The 26,156-nt window shown below is 49.4% G+C and overlaps 1 protein-coding gene and 2 long non-coding RNA genes across 5 annotated transcripts; 2 read left to right on the top strand and 1 right to left on the bottom strand.

The window, feature by feature from the left end:
* Nucleotides 1–1,560: 1,560 nt before the first annotated feature.
* LOC143272308 (uncharacterized) lies at nt 1,561–6,109 on the top strand. The gene is made up of 4 exons (XR_013049744.1): nt 1,561–2,133; nt 2,286–2,325; nt 4,048–4,089; nt 4,189–6,109. It is a non-coding gene; the product is annotated as an uncharacterized LOC143272308 (long non-coding RNA).
* LOC143272310 (uncharacterized) lies at nt 4,007–8,663 on the bottom strand. Its single transcript, XR_013049746.1, has 2 exons — nt 8,460–8,663; nt 4,007–4,392 (listed from the first exon to the last, which is right to left on the bottom strand). It is a non-coding gene; the product is annotated as an uncharacterized LOC143272310 (long non-coding RNA).
* Nucleotides 8,664–9,162: 499 nt separating this feature from the next.
* Adck2 (aarF domain containing kinase 2) lies at nt 9,163–25,821 on the top strand. Of its 3 annotated transcripts, XM_006990403.4 has the most exons (8): nt 9,166–10,513; nt 11,707–11,853; nt 16,093–16,221; nt 17,423–17,518; nt 20,283–20,534; nt 22,329–22,457; nt 24,752–24,805; nt 25,464–25,821. In XM_006990403.4, exons 1-8 carry the CDS (start codon nt 9,599–9,601, stop codon nt 25,599–25,601), a joined length of 1,860 nt encoding a protein of 619 aa, XP_006990465.2. In that variant the 5' UTR covers nt 9,166–9,598; the 3' UTR covers nt 25,602–25,821. The 3 variants fall into 3 exon arrangements, with proteins under 3 accessions (XP_042129022.2, XP_042129021.2, XP_006990465.2); XM_042273088.2 differs by lacking the exon at nt 20,283–20,534 and having other exon boundaries at nt 9,163–10,513; XM_042273087.2 differs by lacking the exons at nt 24,752–24,805; nt 25,464–25,821 and adding an exon at nt 23,145–24,282 and having other exon boundaries at nt 9,165–10,513.
* Nucleotides 25,822–26,156: the final 335 nt, after the last annotated feature.

Here is a 26,156-nt window from a genome sequence, read left to right as displayed (position 1 = left end):
CTCACAGGCTTTAGCCGCCTGCCACCAGCCAGGGGAGACGAGAGGGAGAACTCCAGGGTCCTGAGCAGGCTAGTTTCCCCCGAGGAGCCGGATATCACCACAGAACAGACCTCTCTGGACATCACCCTCAAGTTTTCTCATTTCTAGCAAGAATCCTTTTGGATGCTAATGTTTTCCTGAGCAACTTTTCTGTTCTAGGCAGTCTTTTCTGTCATGTCATTATGAGTCTCACTAGAGAGCACAAGGGCCTAGACCTGTCCACTGAACCCAAGTCTTTTCTGTCACCCCACACTGCTTGGGAGCATGGTTCTGCCAGCACTAACTACCCCCCCCCCCCAGAGCTGAGGACCGAACCCAGGGCCTTGCGCTTACCTAACACTGAGCTAAATCCCCAACTTTTCAAGATCTCTTGATCAGTATCCAATCCATGTCTTCGCTATGCTGCCCCCTTGTGGAAGGTACAGATGGTGCCATGGCTCGGGGCACTCAGCTCTGTCGTCCTCCCCGCCTACTGGGCCTGGTTTTCTTTGGGCTCTTGGCAGGGTCTTTCTTTTGCTGCATTGACACGTGTCTGCCAGAGCATAGGTGAAAAGTCTACACAGTCAGTGATGACGGACAAGACCATTGGTTAGCTATTCTCTCGAAAGCTGGTGTGGGGAGACGGAACATGTATCCTTTGGGTAAAGGACAAAAGAGAGACCTAACCAGAGGCAGGGAACGTCTGTGACTCACTTTGACACACTTGATCATGGCTCTTCCCATCTGGAGACCGCCTGTACCCAGGGGACGCAGAGCCTGTGGAAACACCCAGGAGAGCCCTTTCCTAGTCTCCCTTGGGCACCTACCCCTTTCCTCCTTAGGAGGTCACCTTCTCAGGCCTGTCCTCTTCCCATGGCCAGGCCCAGCCTTGACCCTGGCTCTCTCAACTGGGTGTTAGCAGAATTCCTGGCCAAAAAAAAAAGCCAGGCCTTTAATCCTGGCACTGGGGAGGCAGAGGCAGGCGAATCTCTGAGAACTGGAGGCCAGCCTGGGCTACAGAGCGAGTTCCGAGACGGCCACAGCTGTTACACAGAGAAACTCTGTCTTGAGAAAAAAAAAAAAAAAAAGGTTGGCTATGATTCCAAATGCTGGCCTGCATTCAGAGAAAAAGATTATATATATAGAAAATTTAATTTACTCAAAATTTTGGCTAGAAATGGGGATTTTCTTCTTCCTTTTTTCTTTTTCTTTTTGGTTTTTCCAGACAGGGTTTCTCTGTGTAGCTTTGCGCCTTTCCTGAAACTCACTTGGTAGCCCAGGCTGGCCTCGAACTCGAAGAGATCCACCTGGCTCTGCCTCCCAAGTGCTGGGATTAAAGGCGTGCGCCGCCGCCGCCGCCGCCGCCGCCGCCGCCGCCGCCGCCGCCGCCGCCGCCGCCGCCACCGCCACCACCACCACCCGGCATTCTTCCCTTTTTCAAGACAGGGTTTCTCTGTGTAACACAGCCTTAGATGTCCTAGAACTTGATTTGTAGACCAGACTGATCTCGAACTCATAGAGATCCAATTGCCTCTGCCTCCCGAGTGCCGGGATTAAAGTCCTGCGCTAATAATTCCTGGCCCCTACAATGTTTTAGGTTTACAGTTTTGGTTCCCAGTCCTTTGAGTAAAGTGGATGAATCTATGAGAATGCCAGTGAAGCTCTTCATGTCCGCCATAAGCCCAGGACATACAAGATGCCAGGCTAGCTCTGAGGCCAGAACTTCTGTATGTCCTTCTGAGCTTCGGACACAAGGCCCCCCATCTTGTTTCTGGGCATCTTCTCTGCCTGAGCCTCCATATTTGGGAGGAATAGGAAGACGAATCAGGGAAGAGTTTAAAAACACAAGGATATGAGTTGGCTGTACTACCAGCTTGTCCTCCCCCAGCTAAAACTCACCCTGCACCCTGCCCTCGGCTTTTACGCCACTCAGGGACTGTGTTTCACTGTGTGCCCAGAAGTCACACTTGGCTGGGGAAAGAGCATTTCTTCTGGAAAAGCCTAGTATCTGACTACTTCCTACCTTGTTCATGTCACAAATTTAATCAAAATAAGAAGGATTGGCTAGCATCCAGCCAGTCGACGTGAACTGCTAAGCTGGCATTGTGGTCTCAGGTGAATCAATGCTTTTCTCGTCTCAGGTCCCTGGGCAGATGGGGTTGGACGGGTCCTTGGGGAACTCCAGCTCCACCTGCAGCCTCCTCGGGTTGGCAGAAGCACCACACAGCTTACCACCCTCACTCAGATTCTGCTCTTCTCTTCCATAGGTGGCAGGTGGTGTGCATGCTTGCAGAGCTTGCCTGGAAGGTAAGTCCCAAGCTAGCTTCTCATTTAGTGGAAGAGATGACCAGCCAGAGGTTAGCTAGTTGGCTGCCCTGCTACGGACAATGACATCATAGCTTGAGCATCATGGCTACTGGTCAGGTTTTCTGTTGTTGTTGGGTTTTGTTTTAATATTGTTCATTTATGTGTAGGTGTACATGCCTGCAGGTACCTACAGAGGCCAAAAAGGGATGCTGGGGTTACAGGCATTTGCAAGACATCAGACATGGGTGCTGAGAACAAGACTCCGGTCCTCTGAAAGAGCAACAAGTGCTCTTAAGTGCTGATCCATTCATCCAGCTTTTGTTTTGTTTATGAGACCAGGTATCTCTGTAGCCCAGGCTAGCCCGAAACTCTTGGCAGTCTACTTGCCTCAGCCTCGTGAGTACTGGAATGCAGGCATGAGTCACTAAGTCCAGCCTGGTCAGGGTTTCAGAACAGATAGTCCAGGCCTCCAGGCCAGCAGAACTACTGGGTGTAGCTCATACGAGGTGGAGGGTCTCAGAGGTGGGTGCACCCATACTTCCCGGGCAGAGGAGAAGGGACTGTCCCTACAGTGTTAGCACAAATCCAGAATCTGGGAAGGGCCAGCAGGTGCTTGAGCTGAAACTGGAATGGGAGAAAGTCTCACTAGAAGAAGGACCAGAAGAAGCAGAAAAGAGGAAGGCAGAGGGCGCCCAGCCAGCCTCCCTAGGGAGGGGTTTGAGGGCGACACCACAAGGCAAGGTTGACAAAGGCTTTCTCCTTCTCTCTTGAGAGTGCTGAGATTTTTTCCCTGTGTGTGTGGGTGGCTGGAAATGTTATAAATATATATTTAAATGATGGCATATATTTAATATACAATACATTTAAATGATGCCAAAGATTAAACCCAAAGCCTCACACACACCAAGAAAGTGCTCTGCTCACCTAAAGTTCCATCCCATGGTCAAAGTTTTTACACCAAGCTCCAACTTTCTTAGGGGCAAATTGCAGGCCAGGTGTATCACATAGGACCTGCAGTGGGGTCAAGGGCTGACCTTTTCAAATGTTTCTCTGCTAGATAATCACCTTGACCTTGTGGAGAAAGAAGAGATGGGAAAAGACAAATTCTAGCTCCTCATCAGCCCTTTTGAACTGTGAGGAATAAGGGCTTGCAGTTCACACGCTGCTGGTTATGGCGTTTTGTTAACGCAGCCCACAGAGACCTGTAGGACCAGGGTTGTTTCTGACATTGTGTGGGGAGAGGTCAGAGATGCAGCTAAATATCCTCCAGTTATAGGACCCTACCTCCCTGACACACCACACACACACACACACACACACACACACACACACACACACACACACAGAGGAATCATCCTGTCCAGAATGTCAAAATGTCAAATACAGAAATTAGAGTCGAGAGCTGGCTTAGCAGTTAAGAGCACTGGCCACTCTTCCAGAGGACCTGGGTTCAATTCCCAGCACTCACATAGCAGCTCACTATAACTTCAGTCCCAGGGATCCAATGGCCTCTTTTGATTTCCACCAGGCATACATATGATGCATAGGTATGCATGCAAGCGAAATACCCATATACGTAAAATAAGAAAACAAACCTCCACCTCCTTCTCCAGGGCACTAGATTTGCCCAGCCTCACATCTGCCACAGGAGATGCCAAAATGATAGGTGCCTGAGCAAAGAGACGTCTAGACAGGTTTACATTTCTTGTTTTTTCTTCCTAGGCTGGTAATGGAACCATAGGGGAAGCTTGGCTACACTTCGAGGTGAGTAGTGCCACCTAGTGGAAGTAGAGTGAACCACGCCAGCAAGGACGCTACCAAGAACTGGATATTTCATTTGCTGGGGCTTTTGTTGTTGAGCAGAATCTGGAAATCAATGGAGGCTACCCAAACGAGGACAAACGGGCTGTTTACTCAGCGTAGGCTACAGAGAGGAAGCCAGCGCCATTGTGAGCAGAGACTTGAACTCAAGTGGAGACAAACACCTGTGGGAACAGGTGTTGCTGGGTCCAGTGGTGAAGGAAGAGGTTTGTTCTAGCTTCATTTCTGTGGCTGTGTTAAGACATCCTGATGACAAACAATTTAGGGGAGGAATGGGTTATTTCTGGTTTATAAATTTGCTTATTTAAAAAAAAATTTTTTGAGACTGAGTCTCACTACGTAGCTCTGGCTGTCCTGAAACTCACTACGTAGATCAGGCTGGCCCTGAACTCATAGAGATCCATCTGCTTCTGACTTCAAGTGCTAGGATTAAAGGCGTGCACAACCATGTTTGACTGTTTTGGTTTACATTCTGAGTTACCGCCCATCATCGAGCAGAAGTCAAGGCAGGAACTCAAACAGCCCCATCAGTCACAACACGTGAACTTGCTCTCCTCTGAGTTTCTCCTGTCCTACATAGTTCAGGATCTCCTGCCTAGGGAATGGTGCCACCCACAGTGGGCTGGGGCTTCCTAAGTCACAGACATGACTACATGCCAGCCTGCTCTAGGCTGGCTCTCTTTCTAAGTGATTCTAGCTCGTGTTGAGTTGACATTTAAAAATAGCCATCACAGCTATGCAGAAGTAAACGGTTCTCATAGTTCGAGGTGGTGGCTGACTCCCAGCAACCCGAGTCTTCCCTACACAGCAGGAAAGATACACATATGAACACACAGACTGGGACAGCACACACAAGAGCCACAGATTCAAACCAGACAAAATCCTAGCACTAAGATGGGAAAATGAACACAAAGTCCTACCTCTGACCAAGAAGCTATTTGCAGCTGATGCCTACTTGGAAAGGGAAAATTGGTTTTCTATAACAGAGTGTCACTGAATATATCAACCACATTTCAGAGCAGGCCCCATGTGCAGAAGCTGTTGGCCAACACAAAACACACTCCATGTTTTTTGTTTTGCTTTGTTTTTTTGTTTTTTTGAGACAGGGTTTCTCTGTGTAGCTTTGGGGCCTTTCCTGGAACTCACTCTGTAGCCTAGGCTGGCCTTGAACTCGCAGAGATCTGACTGCCTCTGCCTCCTGAGTGCTGGGATTAAAGGCGTGCACCGCCACTGCCTGGCGACTCTGTTTTTTTGGACCTTTTGTTTTGTTATTTTTTTTTTTGGTCTTATAAGTTTTACTTTTTTAGTTTGTTTTTCTTTTTTTTCTTCTTTTTTTTGAAAGAGGGATGAATTAGAGAAGGAAGGAATGATGGATCAGTAGGAAGGTGGGAGAGGATCTGGATGGGTTGGGAGAGGGGAAAGAATATGATCAAAATATATTGTATGAAAAAAGTTTTTAAATGAAAACTTCAAAAAATGAGCCATCATAGGCCTGTTATGTGACTGCCGGGCTGTCTGCAGCCAGTTCTGAGTCGGAAGTGGGGTGAAAGGAGGTGCAGCTGGCACTCCCAACAAGGTAAGCCTTCCTTGCTGTAAGCCTATAGCTGTGGCAGGGGTCAGCCAGAGTTCCATGGTGAAATATGGTCTGGCCTTCATTTCATCTCCAAAGTAGCCCCGTTCTATGGTACCACCCTGTCTTCATTGCTTTCCCGGCCCTCGCTACACTGCAGAACTGCACTTATGTGCTCCCCCCTTCCCCTCCTCCCCTTCTACAGATGCACATTCTCCTGCACCTTTCCTGGGTTTACAGACACAGAAGCTGAGGGTGGGCTAGCCCTCAAGGTAGTTATGACAGACACTCGGGTTTGAGGTAGGTGCCATAGGTAAATTTCTAGGAGGTAACAAAGGCGCACCCACTCCCTCCTGGGAATTGGCTAAGATGTTATTTTACTTATTTTTGTGGGTAGGGTGAGGTGTGGGGGATAGGGGTTTTAACAATAGAATTGGTGGCAGTAAGGCTCGTTAAGGAAGGGAAGGGCTCAGTTGCCTTTAGCCTACTGGCTATGGGTGGGATAGGACCTCTGTTGGTCTTTTCTGTGTCGAACACACAGATTGCAAGCCCAGTGCCACTTTGAGATCTTTGGCAGCAGTTAACTCTGCAGCTCCCACACGATTGAGCCTGTATGATAATGAGTATTCAGAGACGAGTAATGCCTGGGGGGCATTCACCAACCTAAGACAGAGCACTTGTGTGGCCTGGGCAGGCGTCTCCATGATGGGTAAGGTGACCTGCTGACGTCCCACGCAACCCAAGTCAGAAGCTCATTTTTTAATAAAAGGGGGACCTGCAGGGCCTTGACCCCCCATATTGGGTAACTGTTGCCTTGCTTGCAGACCTTGACCTTGATATCCTCCCTATGCTAATTCCCTCCCGGGTTCTACCCTCTTGAATGCTTAAGGGAAGTTCCTTGTCTGTGTATTCTGCATAATGGGCATTAACAGCTTAGATGCAAGATAGTAAAACATCAGTAGCGAACTTCTGCCCTCCAGGGTTCTCCCATTGTGCTGTAAGCCTGTATTTAAGACCTTTTCCCTCCTTCAATAAACAGCATTTGGCATTAAAAAACAATAGCAAATTGGGAAACATTTATTATTTATTTGTTTTTGTTTGTTTATTTTCAGGTAGGGTCTCCTGTACCCACGTGAGCTTTGGACTTTGATTACATGTGTGAACTACTCCACCTGGCAGGGCTTTGTTTATTCATTACTTAGAGAGGGTTTCACTATGTAGCCTGGGCTGGCCTGGAACTCACTATGTAGACCAGGATGGCCTTGAACTCACAAAGACCCATCTGTCTCTGCCTTCTGAGTGCTGAGATTAAAGTTGTTTGATGTGCCATCATGCCAGGCCAGGACTTCATTTTAAATGAGATCTGTTGGTCATGGTGGCACATGCCTATCCTCACAGCACTCAGGAGGCAGAGGCAGAAAGACCAGAAGTTCAAGGTCATCCTCAGGAACATGTCAAAATAGAGGCCTCTTTTAAAACAAATTGTTTAGTAGCCAGGCAGTGGTGTTACATCCCTTTAATCCCAGCAGAGGTTTTCTGAGTTGGAGGTTGGAGGCCTACAGAGTGAGTTCCAGGTCAGCCAGGGTTACACAGAGAAACCCTGGCTTTTTTTTTTTTTTTTGGCCTTTCGAGACAGGGTTTCTCTGTATAGCTTTGGCGCCTTTCCTGGATCTTGCTTTGTAGACCAGACTGGCCTTGAACTAACAAAGATCCACCTGGCTCTGCCTCCTGAGTGCTGGGATTAAAGGGTGCGCCACCACCACCTGGCGAAACCCTGTCTTGAAAAACCTAAAAAAAAAAAAAAGAAAAAAAAATCGCTTGGTATGATGCTTTAGACCAAGCACTTGGGAGGCCGAGGAAGGATTGCCTCAAGTTCAAGGCCATCTTGGCTCTATAGTGAGATCCAGAACAGCCTAGTTTATGGAGTAAGGCCTTATCTCAAAATAATAGTAACAGTGATAGTACTGCTAAATAATCACATAGAAAACACGAGATCTTCCACAGTGCATCCTCCATGCCTGTTATGACTCAGGAGACAGAACTACTTTATATCATTAGATGATAAAAATGACGATGTTTGCTAATTAGGTGTGGGGCGAAGCATGTCAAATATATACAGCTTGCTTGTTTTTTAAACTATTGCTTTATGTGTATGGGTGTGTTGCCTGCATGCACAGCTGTGCATCACTTGCAGAGGTCAGAAGAGGATGTTGGATCCCCCTGGAACTGGAGCTACAGTTGTGAGCAGCCATGTGAGTGCTGGGAATGGAACTAGAGTCCTCTAGAAGAGAAGCTAATGTTTTTAACTGCCGAGCTATCTCTCCAGCAACCCCTGTCGCTTTTTGAGACAGGGTTTTACCCTGTATCCCTGGCTGGCCTAGAGCTCCCTATGTAGACCAGGCTGGCCTTGAACTCTGTCTGCCTCTACCTCCCGGGTGCTGGCGTGTGTGTGTGTGTGTGTGTGTGTGTGTGTGTGTGTGTGTGTACCCTCAGAAGCCAGAAGGGGGCATTAGATTCCCTGGAATTGGAGTTACAGGGGCTTGAGAGTTGTTAGATGGGGGTACTGGGAACCGAATTTTGGACGTCTGAAAGAACAATACACACTTTTAAAAACTGATGTTGTCTCTCCACTCCCCACCCCCACCCCCTGCCACTCCACCAAGTCCAAGGCTGTCTGACCTCCCTCTGGTTATTCAAGATTAAACACACGCGTGCGCACACAAACATCACAAGTCTTTCTTACTCTGGAGCTTTCTTCATTTGGTCTCTCTCCCAAGACCCTTATTTCTTCTCCAAAGTAGCCTGGTCCTATGGCACCACGGGCTCCTCATGGAGCCGTGGCCCTTGCTACACTTTTATTTATTTTCATCACATTTCTTTTCTATGTGGGGGGCACAACTTAAAGAAAATGGTGACCTTCCACCGGGCGGGTTCCTCGGATAGAACTCAGTTGTTAGACTTGACTGCAAGCACCGTTAACCCACCGAGCTGTCTCGTGTTCCTGTATAGACTCCCCCTACTCTCCCAGTAATTAACGGGTGAGACTAGGACCAATATGTCCACTCCCCAGAGTTCAGAATAATACCTAGTTTAATACAAATTAGAGAAAGACTGATTGGGCTCAATAAGTATTAGTCAAATGTATAAGTCATTCCCTAAGGTCTAAACACCACCGCTAAGTTTTTGCAGCCTGGGATTCAAGAATCCAGGACCCACACCCAACGGCTGAAAAGGTCGCCTTCCGCTGGACACACCTCCGATCCATTGTGCGGTTTAACATTTCTAGGGTTTAAACTACGAAGCTCCGAAAAGGAGAGGGAAAAGGGGGTCACAGAGGGTGCTTCTGTGTTTTGTGCTAAATCCCTTCAGGGTCTCAGTGTGTCCCTTGCCCTGGTTCGTGCCGCGGCCCCTTTAAGGAGCGTGTCCCGGGCGGAGAGGGCGGAGCCAGGTGCCGGAAGTCGCCGGCGGCGCGGGCCCCGGTGCCGAGTGCTCCGCCTGGCTGGGGCTACCCACTGGGGCTGGTCCCCGGGTAGTTCGGGGTGTGTGCCCCGCCGCGTCCCGGGAGCCTCCCTGCGGCTCTGTGAGGCCCCGCCGTCCGCTGCAGGCCCCGGGTCCACCGCTCCACCCCGGCGCTCGGTGGCACTCGGCGATCTGGCACCAGACAGCCCGCGCGCGTGCTGACCCCGCGTCACCCGGGGTCCCTGGCTCAGGTCGCCGCCCGCCCCGGGCCCGGCCTGGCTTAGGCGGCGGCGCTTGGAGGGGACGCGGGGGAGGGTGGGGGGGTCGGCCCGACTTATCCTCGCCTCTCCCGGAGCATCTGCACAAATGGCTTCTCCTCCTTAAGCAGAGGGCAAGCAGCCTAGGTCTGGGGGCCTGAGGAGGATGGTAACCCTCTGGCGTTTGTCCGTCAGGGTCTGCTTGTCACACTTAAGATGCTTTGAGTTCGGGAAGGAACTTGGCCTTTCCAGACCCCTGGGGTGCTCTCGCAATGCCAGGCTATGTTGGTTTCTGCTGGGTACTTTGCCCAAGTTTATCTCAGTCCATGGCAATGTCGGAGAGGGGGCGTCTGGCAGCTTGTGCCAACGAAAGACCCACTGGAGTGACCTGGCTGAAAATGGACGGGTGGAAGTGGCCCAAGCAGGGCCTCTGGGCCGCGTCTTACTGTGTCTCCGCCTAGGGCTCCGCGCTGGCGTGCTCTTGGCGAAATTCTTCCCCCTCCTGGTCTTGTACCCTCTCACCTACCTGTCTCCTAGCCTCTCCACCCTCTGGCTCCACCTGCTTTTGAAAGCCACAGAAACCTCGGGTCCAACTTATATCAAATTGGGCCAGTGGGCCGGCACCCGGCGCGATCTCTTTTCAGAGGCTTTCTGTGTCCAGTTCTCCAAGCTGCATGTCCAGGTGACCCCCCACCCTTGGGCCCACACGGAACGCTCACTCCAGCAGGCATTCGGGGAGGACTGGGGCAGCCTCCTCTTTTTTGATACCCAGGAACCCGTGGGTTCGGGTTGTGTGGCCCAAGTGTACAAAGCATTCGCTAGCCCTGCCTTGCTGGAGGACAGACCCTGGAGACTTGGGGACCTCTCTGTCCCACAGCTGTCCTCAGGAACCGGGGCAGTCGGGATGCAGAGACAGCCCTTTGCGAAGGAATGGAAGAAGCCTTTAGAAAACCTTGCTGATGAAGCATTTCTAGAAAAGCTGCTGCTCCCTAAAACTGACCTTGTTAGGTCAGAAATGGGCACATCTCAGGTTCCTGGCCACCCACCTCCGTCAGACCACCTCATCCCAGTAGCGGTGAAAGTAAGTGCTCTCAAGCCTCAGTCTGGTGCGCCCCATCTTTGGTCAACTTGCATGTCTTTGATGAGCTATCCTGGTATAGGACCCAAGTCTAAACAGGAAATATGAAATTCATGTATATTACACACACCCTTTATACGTGTAGACTACAAGTTATTTCTTGCAGTATTTTTGGTGCACCTTTGTTATGACTTCAACCCATCCCCTGAGGTCAGATTTGGAATTTTTCACTTGTGTTAGATCAATCCTTAAAAAGTTTTAGATTTGGGGACATTTTCAGTTTTGGGTTTTGGATTAGGGCTGCTCAACCTGTATTGTTGTTAAAAGTAAGCTGTTTCATTTCTTTCTCTCCTCTCTGTCTCTGTCTCTGTCTCTCTCTCTCTCTCCCCCTCCCTCCCTCCCCCCTCCCCCCTCTCATAGTGAGGATTGCACCTAGGGTGGAATAAAATTTAGTTCACACATGCTAGGCCTCTAAGCTATATTGTGAGGCTTCAGTCTATTTTTTGTTTGGAGACAAGGCCTTGCTAAGTTAGTTTCCCAGGCAGGTCTTGAACCTATGATTCTTCTCTCCCAAATAGCAGGGATCACCAGTGCTACTAGGCCTCCAGGCCCAAGTTGTTTCCTTTTCTTTCTTTCTTTCTTTCTTTCTTTCTTTCTTTCTTTCTTTCTTTCTTTCTTTCTTTCTTTCTTTCTTTCTTTCTTTCTTTCTTTCTTTCTTTCTTTCTTTCTTTCTTTCTTTCCTCCCTCCCTCCCTCCCTCTTTCTTTCCTTCCTTCCTTCCTTCCTTCTTTCTTTCTCTCTCTCTCTCTCTTTCTTTCTTTCTTTTGTGTGGTTTCTTTGGTAGAGTCTTACTCCATAGCTCCCTTGGTCGTCCTGGAGCTCACTAGGGTAGACCACAGAGATCTGCCTGCCTCTGCCTCCTGTGTGCTGGGATTCAAGGTGTATTCCTCCACAACAGGCCCTGGTTTCATTTCTTGACTTTAGGGATTGGTGGTGTGAATAGTCTGAGGGAGGGAAAAAACAAACAAACAAACAAAAAACTTGGGTTTTGCTACTTCTGGGGAGGAGGGACCACTACCCAAGAGCATCCTTTGTTTTGAGGAGAGGCACTCTGGTTCTTTTGAAGGTGGGAGCCAATGCTTGCTCAGTAAAATGCCCTCTCCTGATTCTGTCTTGTCTCATGTTTCTTCCTGGCAGGTGTTACACCCTGGCTTGCTCACTCAGGTGTACATGGATTTGCAGCTGATGAAGATTGGCAGCCAAGCCCTGGGGCTTTTACCAGGAGTCAAGTGGCTTAGCTTGCCTGAGATTGTGGAGGAATTTGAGAAGCTCATGGTCCAACAGGTGACTCCTTCTCTCAGTTGTAAATAGCACCTACCATACTTCTTGCCATTAGCAGATGCTTATGAACAGGTGAATGGGTAGGTAATTTCCCAGCATGTCATGCAGAGCATGATCTATTAGTCAGGGTGGGTAATGCTAGCTGATGAAACAAAAAATGGTCCAGTCCCAGCAGTTTCATATAGCTAGGCTATTTCTTGCCTATACTCAGGTGACCTGAGGGAGAGGGAGCTCTCCTTTTTAAAAAAAAATAATTTATTTTTATTTTGTGTTCATTGGTGTTTCACCTGCATGTATGTCTGTGTGAGGGTGTCAGAAGGCCTGGAACTGGAGTTACAGACAGTTGTGAGCTGCCATGTAGGTGCTGGGAATTGAACCCGGGTCCTCTAAAGAGCAGCCACTGCTCTCAACCACTGAGCCATCTCTCTAGCCCAGGAGCTCTCCTTTGGAGTGGCTTTAGGACCCATTTTCTTTGTAAGATTGGCTCTGCCATCCCACCTGGAAAACCAGTGCTGCCTGTCACCACAGAGGCCAGTGAAGAGAGACAAAAACTAACCCTTTACAGTTTTTTATTTTACATTGTATTTCTTCTTGTGTGAGTGTGTGGAGATGGGTAGGCATGTGCATGCCATGGCATATGTATGTCAGAGGACCCCTTTGAGCAGTTGTCTCCTTCCACAGAGTGGGTCCTTGAGCCTGGGGCTCCCATGGCGAGTGTTTTTGCCCACTCAGCCATTTTACTGGCTCAGAATTGAATCTTTAAATTGTGCTTTATTTAGCGAGCCTGTGGTTTGAGATGGTCATAGATTGACATCCTTTAAGAAACAAAAAGACCCGCCTTCCATATTTTCTCCAGTTAGCAGGCTTTATGGGGTGGGCTGGGAGTGGGGAAACAAAGGCAGCCATTTGCTCTGGAGCTCAGGCTCGCCCCCTGGTCAGTCCGTTGGCTGTAGTTTTGAGGCTTGTGCCTCTCTGGGGTTCGTCACTTGCACTCTTCCCGGTTCTCTGGATATCTGAGCTGGGGCAGTTCTAGAAAGGCCGGCTGTGTGGTGTCCACAGTTATCAGCCTTGTGCTTCTCCGGTGGGGACATCTGAGCCGAGGAGGCGAGCGCAGCATCTCACAGGAGCAGTTGACATGGTGTGCCGGTTACGCCATGACTAACTGGACAGAGAGATTCCTTTTGGCAATAGAAAATGCAGGTATGTCTTGGAATGCAGAACAAAAATGCCCTTATCTATCCCTCCTGTCCCCTATTACCATCTCCGACATAGTTGGTGTGGAATGGAGCTGACATGGAAGATGGGAGAGATTTTACGGCAGGCCAGGAAGTGGGAAACAGCTCCTCCTTCCAGCCTGCCAACCAGAGCTCCATGGACCTCTGAGAGCACTTAGGAGGGAGATACAGGCTCCCTTTGTGCCTCAGGGAAAAATGAAACTAAGGGGTCATATTAACTCTGTAACCACCAGAGGCCGACCTCTAGGGCAAGAAGACTCATTTTCTTTGTTTTGCTTTGTTTTTAGAGCTAATTGAGTTAGACAAGGACCTACTCCCTGGTGGGGACCCTTGGGGGCATTTGTACAAGTAGCCAGACTTGGTAAACTTACATGAAGGTGTTTGGGCCTTCAAGTGGATATCTGCACTGGCTCCCTACTGGGTGGCTCAGGTATGGGCAGGGTTTCAGAAGTTATGTGCCAAGACTTCATTTATATATTCTGGGTGAAGATTTTTAAGTTCCAGGCACACATTTTGATGTTTCAAAAGCATTTGGGTACCTGGTGTGGTGGCTCAGGCCTATAATCCTAGCACTCAGGAGGCAGAGGAAGGCAGATGTCTGTAAGTTCAAGTCCAACTTAATCCAAATGAGTTCCAGGCAGCTAGGTCCTATTTCAAAACACAAAAACGGACAATTTGGGCTGTTGGCATAAGTAGAGTGGCAGTGAATTTTACCAGCAGTTCCAAGGACGAAGCCTGGGGTCAAGAGAGACTGTGGTTATGGAATCTTCCCAGGGTAGAAGGGGCTAGGGTCTCGGGCCTTTTGTATAAGGATGTTACAGAGCTGCACTCTCAAGACCTGACCACTCTGCCAGGTCCTTCTCAGTTATATCATTACCTTGGAGGCTAGGATTTCAAATCGGAATTTGTGGGGAACTGAGAGGTATGTGTGGAGACCTGCCAGAACAGAGTAGAGAGCTTTCTTTCTTTCCTTTTTTTCTTTTTCTTTCTTTCTTTCTTTCTTCCTTTCTTTCTTTCTTTCTTTCTTTCTTTCTTTCTTTCTTTCTTTCTTTCTTTCTTTCTTTCTTTCTTTCTTTCTTTCTTTCTTTCTTTCTTTCTTCCTTCCTTCCTTCCTTCCTTCCTTCCTTCCTTCCTTCCTTCCTTTCTTTCTTCCTTTCTTTTTTTGTTTCTTCGAGACAGGGTTTCTCTGTGTAACAGTCCTAGCTGTCCCGGAACTAGCTCTGTAGCCCAGGGTGGCCTTGAACTCACAGAGATCTGCCTGCCCCGCCTCCCGAGTGCTGGGATTAAAGGCGTGCGCTACCACCGCCCAATGGGCTTGGCTTTCTATACTGGAGCATTGCCAGTTTGATGATAAGGCAATGAAAATTGAGCAAACAGCTTCTACTCCAACCACCGTCTCTTCATCTTGACTCTTGGCTTCGCCTCCCTCCTGAGCTTCAGCTCCCATCAAAAGCTCCACAGACCTCGGGGTCCCATCTCTTGAAACAACATCCCCGTATTTTACCCATTTGTTTGTGACCAGCCTCTCTGGCCAGCCCTGACCGGCAGGTGCAGCAGCACATTGCAGGCCTGGTGTGTGTGTCTACAAGTCTGCCTCAGTGCTCCTGTGTGCAGTCACGGCAGTTATTCCACACTCTCGGGATCAGGGGGTGTCAGGCGCTCTGTAGACTTGATGGGATGGGAGAGGATGGTAGGGAGCACCAAAGAGGTGCATCTGGAGAGGAGCAGGAGCCCAGTCATGCCCCCCCTGGACGTCATTCTAAAGAGCAGCAACTCAGGGCTGGAGAGCTGGCTCAGGGGCTAAGAGCACTGGTTAAGGGAGTTCTCTTGCAGAGAACTACCCACAGGCATCTTTGTGTAACTCCGGTTCCGGGGAATCTGACCGCCTCTTTTGACCTCTGTGGGCAACAGGCATGCATGTGGTGTACACACATGTGTGCACATAAAACACTTATACATGTAAAACAAACCTTATTTATTTGTTTGCTTATTTATTGTTTGTTTGTTTGTTTTTCAAGATAGGGTTTCTCTTTGTTGCCCTGGCTGTCCTGGAACTAGCTCTGTAGACCAGGCGGGCCTTGAACTCACAGATCTATCTGCCTCTACCTTCTACGTGCTGGGATTAAAGGTGTGTGCCACCACCACCCAGCAATTTTTATTTTTTTATAATTTATTTATTTGTTTTTGGTTTTTCGATACAGGGTTTCTCTGCGTAGCTTTGCGCCTTTCCTGGAGCTCACTTGGTAGCCCAGGCTGGCCTCGAACTCACAGTGATCCGCCTGGCTCTGCCTCCCGAGTGCTGGGATTAAAAGCGTGCGCCACCACTGCCCGGCTCCAACTTTTAGTAAACTTCCCAACTTTTCTCCTAATCTACCTGATATCCATGTCATGTGAATGGTGTCATCCACACTCTTTTAAAAAAAAAAAAATTGCCGGGCGGTGGTGGCGCACGCCTTTAAGCCTTTAATCCCAGCACTCGGGAGGCAGAGCCAGGCGGATCTCTGTGAGTTCGAGGCCAGCCTGGGCTACCAAGTGAGTCCCAGGAAAGACTCAAAGCTACGCAGAGAAACCCTGTCTCGAAAAACAAAAAAAAAAAAAAAAAAAAGGGGGGGGGTGGGCATTCAACTATGGCAGTCACTGCGATAGTTTGGAGGCCAAGGCCGTCCCTGTGTGGAAGTGGCTGTAGCACATTGATCGTAATGGATGGACGGTTAGGCTAGCTGAGCACTGGGACACTGAAAAGAGCTATGAGGTCAGATGGGCATCCATTGGCTGCTGTGAGGGCCCAAATCCTCCCAGGGGTCTGAGATCTGCCTTAGGGGAGTTCATGTGGACAGTGGATGTTTGCGCCTTCAGCGGCAGCTAGCTGGCGTGTCTTCTTCGAGGTTCCTGGTGGAGCCAGGGAAGCGGGTGAGGAGGAAGGAAGGGAACCTGCTGAGCTGGTTCTCCTGGCCTGGTAGAGGCGCTCCCTGTGCACACTAGCTCTCCTTTCCTCTCCACTCTGCAGATAGACCTGCGCTATGAAGCTCGGAATCTGGAACACTTTCAGCACAACTTCCAGGACATGGCATCTGTGAAATTCCCCACCCCGATACACCCCCTCATCACTCGGGATATCCTGGTGGAGACATACGAGGTAAGGCTCTGGTTCTGCCTGTCACTCATGCTGAAGAGAGAGGATGTGCTTCCTGTCTGTCAACTGGGAGAGGGTTGAGAATGGTGGAGGGCTTGCCCGGCACTGCAGAAAGCCGTCCTCCCACACCCCTGCCAGAGCCGTCCTTCCTCCCACACCCCTGCCAGAGCCGTCCGTCCTACCACATCCCTGCCAGACAGAGTGGAGTGAGCTGTGAGCTGGTCCCGAGAGCTGCAGGTAGCCTCAGACTTCTTAGAATTGAGAACTCACTCTGCCGTCTTATTAGCTGGGGACCTCATGGCACTGCCCAGGAGTAAGTGACACATTGAATGAAAACACATTTGACACAGAGGAAGTGCTCGGGCAAGCATTTGCCTCAGCTGTTCCCCAGACCTGTCTCATTAGGAAATGGTAATGAGCCGGGCGGTGGTGGCGCACGCCTTTAATCCCAGCACTTGGGAGGCAGAGGCAGGTGGAGCTCTGTGAGTTCGAGGCCATCCTGGACTACAGAGCGAGTTCCAGGAAAGGCTCTAAAACTACACAGAGAAATCCTCTCTCGAAAAACCAAAAAAAAAAAAAAAAAAAAAAAAAAAAGGGTACTGTGACATCCAGAGACTTGTCTCCTAGCTGTGTGACTCTGAGGCTGGTCTTAGACCCTCTGGGCTGTTCTTTGTATGTGTGTGTGTTTGTGCTCCAGCTCAGCGGGCCGCCTTGACAGACTGAACCAGCGGTGACTTGCTAGTCGCCCGTTCATTCTTCTGACTGTCCTTTCTTTCCCTTTTCCTGCTGGAGCTCCAGCTCAGGTCTCTGCTGGATGATTCTCTTCCTGTTTTAGTTTGTTTTGAGACAGTCTCACACACTCCAGGTTGGCCTCAAACTATGACCGTAAACTCCTGTTTTTCCCGCCTCTGCTTCCCAGGGGCCAGGATTACCGGCTTGCACCGCCACGCCTGGCGCCTGGCTCAGTCTCAGCATCTATCTGCTCTTGTCTCTTCCCAGGGCCTCAAGCATCTCTCTCCTCTTAGTTGCAGAGTCGATGGCTGCAAACTCTTGGGTATTTCTTTTGAGAAGTATATGAAGGAAATGTAAACAGATTAAAACCAGTGTGTTAGTGACAGATTTATAGGGGTTTTAGGATCAGCTTCTGGGGCATCTTGCGGTGGGGTGGCCAGCAGGTTAAAGCTGTCTCTCTGCTGTCTTTAAGGAGAGTGTCCCAGTGTCCAGCTACCAGCAGGCAGGAACTCCTGCCGACCTGAAGAGGGAGATTGCAAGGCTGGGGATCAACATGCTTTTGAAGATGGTGAGCTGGGGGCCCCGAATGTTGAGGTTCAGTGCATGGGCAGATTGCATAGCGGGAAGTGGGGGGGCCTAGCTGGGTGCTGAGGCTCAGTACACAAGCAGAACGTTTAAGGGAAGGTGCAGAGGGCTCTGCCGGGCATGGACTGGAAGGGCCAGCCAAGAAGAGAGCTGCAGGTTGAGAACTTGAGCTGAGTGGAACCCCCCCCAATTTGCTTCTGTGACCCAGAGCTTGCGCTGAGTCCCTGCTCTGTGGTGTGCATTCTGTGTGCTGTGGGAAGAATGGTAAGCACACCGTTTAGACCAACAGCAGTTATGATGTGTGTTAGATATGGCTTCATTCATTCATTCATTTGTTCTTCATTCATTCAGTATTTATGGAGTACCTGCTGTATGCCAAGTGCTGAATGAAGTGTTGGACTTACTTAAAAGCAGACCTGACTACAATGTTTACTGGGTAAAACAGCGGGAAAGAACCGCATGCCATTGAGGGCCCGTGCTCAAGGATTAGCTTGAAGGGACCTTTTCTGGATCCAGGGCTTCACCCAGGAGGTGGCTCTACTTCACCAACGTGAAGACAAATGGCAGGACTTGTCTAGAGACAGCAGCCTGTGCCAAGGGTGCGCTGCAGTGGGAGACGCGAAGGCACATTGCACAGAGTATCTCCGAGTCAGGATTAATCCATGGGCAACGGGCTCATCTGAGCTCTAGTCCCTTAAAAGATTCCATGTTTCATTATTACAACATTTGCTGAAGTACACACGCACACGCACACGCACACGCACACACACACACTTAAGTTGAGACAAGCTCTTTCTGTATAGCCTAGAGTGATTTGAAATTTATTATAGAGCCCAGGCTGACCTCAAACTCACATTAATCCTTCTTAAATAGTGGACTATTTAAGTACCAGGATTATAGGCCATCATGCCTGGCAAGTATACAGGTGTTAAGTATATTTTTTAATTTGCATATTTTTTAATTTATTAAAACCTTTTAATTTTTAAAAGTTTGCCTGGTGCCCAGAAAGCCAGAAAAGGGCATTAAATAACCTGGAATTGGAGTTACAGATGGTTGTGAGATGCTGAGTGGGTGCTGGGAATCTAGTCCAGGTCATCCGGAAGAGCATCCGATGCTCTTAATCACTGAGCCATCTCTCCAGCCCCAGATTTTTAATTAAAAAAAATTTTAGTGTGTTTGTGTATGTGTGACCCCGCACATGCCGCATGGTGTGTGCATGTGGGTCGAAGAACCACTTGTGGGAGCCAGTCCTCTGCCATCACGTAGACCCTGAGGGGCAAACTCAAGTGGTCAGGCTTGGTGGCAAGCACCTTCATCCACTGAACCGTCTTACTGGCCCCTTAATGAATTAAAAAAAAAAAATCATTCTTGGGCTGGAGAGATGGCTCAGAGGTTAAGAGCACTGCTTGCTCTTCCAAAGGTCCTAAGTTCAATCCCCAGCAACCACATGGTGGCTCACAACCATCTGTAATGAGATCTGGTGCCCTCTTCTGGCCTGCAGGGATATGTGCAGACAGAATACTATATACATAAATAAATAAATAAATCTTAAAAAAAAAAACATCCTTTAATCCTGATGCAGGCAGTGGAGGACCGTGAGGCAGAGAGATAAGCTAGTCACGACAATGGTGACCTCGGGGTGGAGTTGGGTTGGAGGCGTGAGGTGAGGCAGGGAGGTGGAGGAGCCCAGAGGCAAATGGTGGTTTCTTTCTTTCTTTTTTTGAGACAGGGTCTCATGTAGCTGGGCTTGAACTTGCTATGTAGCTGAGGATGACTTTGGAACTCCTGATCCTAGTTTCTTCACTTCCCAAATGCTGGGAGGACAGGATTATGGCCCAAGTGTCCTGCCACACTGGACTGATGTTGATTTTGGAATCTATTTGGGTCTCTCTCGGAAGCCCTCAGTGAGCTTTTCTACCTCCTGCCTGTACATCAGGATGAGGGGGATAAGTAGCAGGTACCGAGCCTCATCATCCTGTCTTCCACAAGGCTGTGGCAGGGGATCTCAGTGGTGCCTTTAACCACCAGGAAATGCCTGCTCTGTCTGGGGGCATACTTAGCTGTTAGAGCTGGGTCTGGGATGTGTCTGGAACCAGGTGATGTGCAGAAAAAGGCTATGGATGCCCCAAACACTTGGGCATATAGGATAGTACTTGGCATCCCCAACAATGAATTGAGAAGCCTGGCGAGTCGAGAGCTGAGGTTATCTACTGCTGGGGTGTAGAGGAGACAGGGAGGTTTGAAATTGCTGCTTTGGTTCTGAGAAAGAACTCTGGAGTGTGGAAGGCTGCACAGTCAGTCAAAGCCACACTGACTCTTGAGTCACCGGAGGCACGGGTGGTCTACCCAGGTGGCTTGGAGCAGAGTTGACCTGGTGTTGTCTGAATCCAGATGTTAGTTCTACTACCTGGGGACAGGGAGGGACAGCTGGGGCAGGCAGGACCTTGAATCTCGGCCCTTGAGAGGTGAGGCAGGTAGATCTCTCCCAGGTTGAAGGCCAGGCTGGGCTACCTGAGACCCTATGTTGTCACAAAGTGAAAACCCAAACCAAACAGAAGCAGCCCTTGACTTGGCTTAGCCCTGCACCAACTCTTGTTTGAGAGCATCTAGCAGCAAGGGCTTTGTGGAATGTCCACCCCTTGGGCTTGTCACTGGCAGCCAGCTGTCCCCTAAAACTTTCTGCAGGTACCCCAGTAGTGCCAGGGCGGGAGGGTTGACACAGGCCTGACTGGTACAGTCTCTTCCAGATATTTGTGGATAACTTTGTTCATGGAGACCTTCACCCTGGGAACATCCTGGTCCAGGGTGCTGATGGATTGTCCCCAAGCCTGGAGACGCAACAGCAGCAGGTGACCGTCCGTGACACACTGGTGGCTACCCTAGCGCCTGCCCTGTGCCCACTGCGTCTGGTGTTGTTGGATGCTGGCATTGTGGCCGAGTTGCAGGCTTCAGACCTGAGGAATTTCCGGGCAGTCTTCCTGGCTGTAGTTCTGGGGCAGGTGAGACTCACTGGGGCCAGCCCTTTAGGCTCTGGGGAGCTGCATGAATCACTTCCTAACCCTTGTCTCTGGTGAGAGCTCAGGGGTGCCAGATTCCTGTGGTTGGACACAGGTGGAGCACGGGTGGGCACTGACACTGACTCAGGCTGGGCAGCTTAAGGTTGGCACCTTCTCTCCTGCACTGTGTGACTGTAATTTGTTGTAAATTTGTAAATCTGTCAGCAAATTTGTTGGCATGACGGTGACAGGAAGGTAGCTTTAAAAAAATGGTATTTATTGCCTTTGTGTGTGATGTATATGTGTGGGCAGGTGAGCTTGAGACACGGTGTGCATGGCATGGGCAGAGGACACTTTCGGGACTTTCGGGAGGCAGCTCTGTCTGGTAGTCCTGCTTTTCAGGGACTGGAGTCAGTCCTCAGGCTTGTGTGGCAGCCACCCTGAGCCACTGCGCTGTCTCACTGGTCCTCTAGCTTTTTGATAAAACAGTGGCAGTCTTCCATCTGTGCTCTTTGCTGCAAAGGGTGGGAAGCACCCGCAGCACAGAGAACATGTCCTTCACGTGGGGTGAGATGGTTGGGATCTGTGGTGTAGGGATGTAAGTGGTTTCCCCCAAACACTCTGGGGGCTTCAGGGGTTGGGAGGTATTATTAGAGAACACAAATCTGACAGCCCAGATTAAGTGGACTGTGTTCTGTGGAGTCCAGATGAAGTGTCATGGCAAGGAGGCTGGGAAAACACTCTGACTGCATGGAATAGGATTTTCCTGTGACAAAACGTTGAAAAAGAATGCTTTTTTTTTTTTTTTTTTTTTTTTTTTTGAAACAGGGTCTTATTTTGTAACACTGGCTGGCCAGGAAATTGCTGTGCAGTCCAGCAGGCTGGTCTTGAACTCATAGAGATCCACTTGCCTCTGCCTTCAGAGCACTGGAATTAAAGATGTGCACAACCACATCCAGCTAGAGAGCTTTTTAAAAGAAGCAAGACTCAGGGATGTCCCTGCTTAGCCAACTAAAACCGTGGCCTGAAGCCAGTTTAAGGTGCCTCCTGCTTAAACACTGAGATGCAGTATGGGTGGGACCGTCTTCCTCTGTCCAGACTTGTGTGAGGGCAAAAGCCACAGTGGCCATACTCTGGGAGGTGACACTGGGGAAGGGCCGAATGTCCTGGGAGACTGGGCACTTGGGTTGGAGGGTCTCATGGATCAGGGAGAAGGCTGCATGGCCGGGACCAGGGCAGCTCAGCCCTCCAGCCCAGCTTGTAGGGCCTGGTGGCCCCAACTGGGCCGTGTGGTCATCAGAGTCATGGAACTTAAGCATCAGGACTCCAGCCTTTCCCTGATGAAGTACCCCATGTGGCCCAGGAGGGAGAAAGAGGCTGCTCGCATCATTGTCTTGACTGGACTAAGCATAGGGCGGGCCTGCTGGCCAGCAGAGACCTTAAACTCTGCCTAGCTAGAGGTCTAGTGGATGATAGTAGCTGAAAAGGATGAGGGCACAAGAACTGGGTGGTAGAAAAACCAGGCGGAAGCAACTGAGAGATGAGAACATACAGCGTGCTCACTCTGATCTACCAAGTCACGTTTCCTGTGTAAAGCAACTGAGAGACGAGAGCATACAGCGTGATCACTCTGTTCTACCAAGCCACGTTTCCTGTGTAGAACAACTGAGAGATGAGAGCATACAGCGTGCTCACTCTGATCTACCAAGTCACGTTTCCTGTGTAGAACAACTGAGAGACGAGAGCATACAGTGTGCTCACTGTTTTACTAAGCCACGTTTCCTATGTACCTTCCAGGGCCACAGAGTAGCTGAACTCATCCTGCATCATGCCCGGGCCAATGAGTGCAAGGATGTGGAAAGGTTCAAGGCTGAGATGGCTACACTAGTGACCCAGGCCCGGGAGAACACCATGACCCTGGAAAAGGTAGACAGGCACCGCGCCGCTTGGGCAGAGCTACACTTAATCGAGGGTCCGCTTTGTGGGGAGCTTGCAAAGGGTAGGATTTCTGGGGGCGATGTTGAGACAAGATTTCTCTATGTAGCCCTGGCTGTCCTAGAACTTGCTCTGCAGACCAGGCTGGCCTGGAACTCAGAGATCTGCTTGCATTTGCCTCCCAAGTGCTGGGATTAAAGGTGTGTATCACCTTCACCCAGCAGGAGGTAGAGTTTTTTTGTTTGTTTGTTTTTTGAGGCAGGATTTCTCTGTGTAGTTTTGGTGCCTGTCCTGGATCTCGCTCTGTAGACCAGGCTGGCCTTGAACTCACAGAGATCTGCCTGGCTCTGCCTCCCGAGTGCTGGGATTAAAGGCCTGCACCACCACTGCCTGGCTTGGAAGTAGAATTTTGTTTTTCTTTTCTTCTTCTTCTTTTTTTTTTTTTTTTAAAGATTTATTTATTTATTATGTATACAGCATGTATGACTGCAGGCCAGAAGAGGGCACCAGATCTCATTACAGATGGTTGTGAGCCACCATGTGGTTGCTGGGAATTGAACTCAAGTCCTCTGGAAGAGCAGCAGTCAGTGCTCTTAACCTCTGAGCCATCTCTCCAGCCCCCAGGAGGTAGAGTTTTTAAGGCAGGTTAAAAAAAAAAAAATCTTTTCTTGTTCTCAGATCTTCCAAGAAGCTCAAGGGGCCAACTGAAATCACAGGTTCCTTGCCGGCAGAGCCTCTGCTTTATTCAGAGACGAGCTGTTGTGGAGACCCCTGGCCATGCAGGGGAGGCAGCATCGCAGAGATGTGCCATGAGCCTGTGCCCCTTGTTTGGCCTGACCCATGGTGTACTTACGCCCTGTTAACTCGCCTGTCTTTGTCAAGTTGATGGCCTGCGTTAGCCAGACTGGCCGTGCAGAGTGGCCACCAGTGATGCTGACCTGTTTTTGTTTATTTTTTTGCCTGTTTGCACATTTTGATAGACTTTAGTCCAGCATCCTCATAGGCCCATGACACCATTACTACTTTCTATTTTAGAACATCGCTGTCTTCAATTTCATACACATATAATGTATTATGATTATATTTCACCTTATTTTTTTTAAATGAACCTAATATTTGCAATTGTAACCATTTTTAAATTCACAATTCAGTGGCATGAATTACATTCAAGATATTAATTGCACTCATGATATTCATTAATTACACTCATTATATTAATTACATTTGTGACATTCATTGATTATATTCGCAGTATTCATTCAATAACTATATTTATGATATTCATTGATTGTATTGATTTTTTACATTCATGATATTATGTCCTGATACTACTGTCCATTTGTGGGGGTTTTCCATCACACAAAATAGATTCACAAAAAATTCTGTACTTTGGAAATCATTGCTGTATATCCCTTTCTTCTCCATCCTGAGATAACATCTAAACTTTCTGTCTCTATGAATTTGTATATTCTATATATTTCATGTAATACAATTCTATAGTATTTGTCTTTTTTTTTTAAATGTAAAAACATTTTATGTGCAACTGCAGGAGAAATAATACACAGATAGCTTGAACATAAAAACAGGTTATAATTCAAAAGTTCAGGGTTATTTGAAACTGGGAAATATTTTCTCTGTAGAAAATAGTAAAAATGATAACATTTCCCAGTAAGCCCTTTTAAGCCTAATAATAGCTGAATTACACATATAAATATTGATTAGATTCTGGGTGACCTGGTTTATGCAGATGGTTACTAATGATACCCCCACACACATGCCCGCCCGCCCCCCAACTCATGCCTACACCAGGCAAGCCTCTATCTCTGCTACTGAGCTACAGCCTAGTCTGTTTGCTTGGGAACATTCTGAGTGTGGCTAGGGATGGGGAGAAGGATGGAGTAGACATGGCTTTGAGCCTTCTTCTGCGGGCATTTGTGGCCTGTATGGAAGTGGGGCCTGTATTGGTAAAGTCCTTTTTTCTGTTTTTTGTTTTAGAGATAGGGTTTCTCTGTGTAACAGTCCTGGCTGCCCTGGAACTCACGTTGTAGACCAGGCTGGCCTCGAACTCACAAAGATCGGCCTGCCTCTGCTTCCCCAAAGCTGGGATTAAAGGCGTGCGCCACCAGCGCCCGGGTGAAGTCCTTTTGGTTGCTTGTTGGGCAGCCCCTCTCTCTCAGTGTGTGCACACTTCGGAGTGTGAGCGGTGGGCGTGGAGAAGTGGGAAAGTACAGGACCCTGGGAGGGAAGAAACGCTCTGGGACTCCACTGGGTTCTTTGTTTTCCAGCTTCATGTCTCCAGCCTCCTTTCCAGTGTTTTTAAGCTGCTGATGATCCATAAGGTGAGGTGTCATTAGGGAAGGCTTGGGAAGAGGTGGGTAGGGCGCAGGGCAGCGGGGTGGTTAGAGAAGAGGTGGGTAGGGCGCAGGGCAGCGGGGTGGTTAGAGAAGAGGTGGGTAGGGCGCAGGGCAGCGGGGTGGTTAGAGAAGAGGTGGGTAGGGCGCAGGGCAGCGGGGTGGTTAGAGAAGAGGTGGGTAGGGCGCAGGGCAGCGGGGTGGTTAGAGAAGAGGTGGGTAGGGCGCAGGGCAGCGGGGTGGTTAGACCCGCTTTTCTCCAGCGTTTTTTGCATATTGATGGTGGATTTTTAATCTCCTGAAACAGATCTAGTGGGCTCATGGTCCCTTGAGAACAGAGTCTGTGGATCTGTCAATCTGTGTAGTCCGTCTACGGGCTGACTTAGATGATAGAGAGAAATATTTAAAGATGTAGAAAGGGTCCAGCCAGATATTCCCTTCCTTCCCCTCCTTGGGTGAGGGATGGACCCTTGTCCTTGGGCCCCCAGAAGCCCCAGTGTTCCCTCCTGACTGCTGGGGGGGAGGTGGGAGGAGGGGAGAGGGTGGAACCCCACAGGAGAGGGGCGGCGCTCGGTGACAGGGCTGTCCGCGGTGCTCAGCCGCGTCCTGAGCTCGGGAAGAACTGCTCTGTTCTGTTCTGTTCCAGGTAAAGCTCGAGAGCAACTTTGCCTCCATTGTGTTCGCCATCATGGTGCTGGAGGGGCTCGGGCGCTCGCTGGACCCCACGCTGGACATCCTGGAGGCAGCTAAGCCCTTCCTGCTCAGAGGAGGAGGGCTCCTGTGACTGGCAGCCGGCACACGGTGAAGGCAGAGCCTGACGGTCTGTCCTGTGGCAGCTGAGACATCTAAAACGTTACTAATTACCCGGTGACCTAGCTTCACGGTCTGTTTGAAAAATTTGGGGTTATTTAGGGTACAAAGGAGGGGAGCTGAAACCGGGGCCAGAGACACCATTTCAGGAAAATCCCCCGCAGAAGACGACAAATACATTTATTTATTTTGTTTTTCTGTTTTCCTCCCCTTTTTAACTTTAAAAATGTGTGTGTGTGTGTGTGTGTGTGTGTGTGTGTGTGTATGCCATGTGTATGCAGATGCTTACCAAGGCCAGAGGCGGGCACTGGATGAACCCTCTGGGGTTTGAGGCAGTTGTGAGCTGCACAGCGTGGGTGCTGGGGACTGGAAGAGAAGTAAGTGCTCCTAACCACTGAGCTATCTCTCCAGCCCCTTCTTTCTTTTGTTTTAAAATTACACTTGATCCGGGCGGTGGTGGCGCATGCCTTTAATCCCAGCACTCTGGAGGCAGAACCAGGCGGATCTCTGAGTTCGAAGCCAGCCTGGT

Source organism: Peromyscus maniculatus, chromosome 3 (assembly GCF_049852395.1).
Source record: "Peromyscus maniculatus bairdii isolate BWxNUB_F1_BW_parent chromosome 3, HU_Pman_BW_mat_3.1, whole genome shotgun sequence".
Lineage (NCBI taxonomy): Eukaryota > Metazoa > Chordata > Mammalia > Rodentia > Cricetidae > Peromyscus > Peromyscus maniculatus.
Note: the sequence above shows the minus strand (reverse complement) of the source record. Positions and strands in the feature narration are given on the sequence as shown.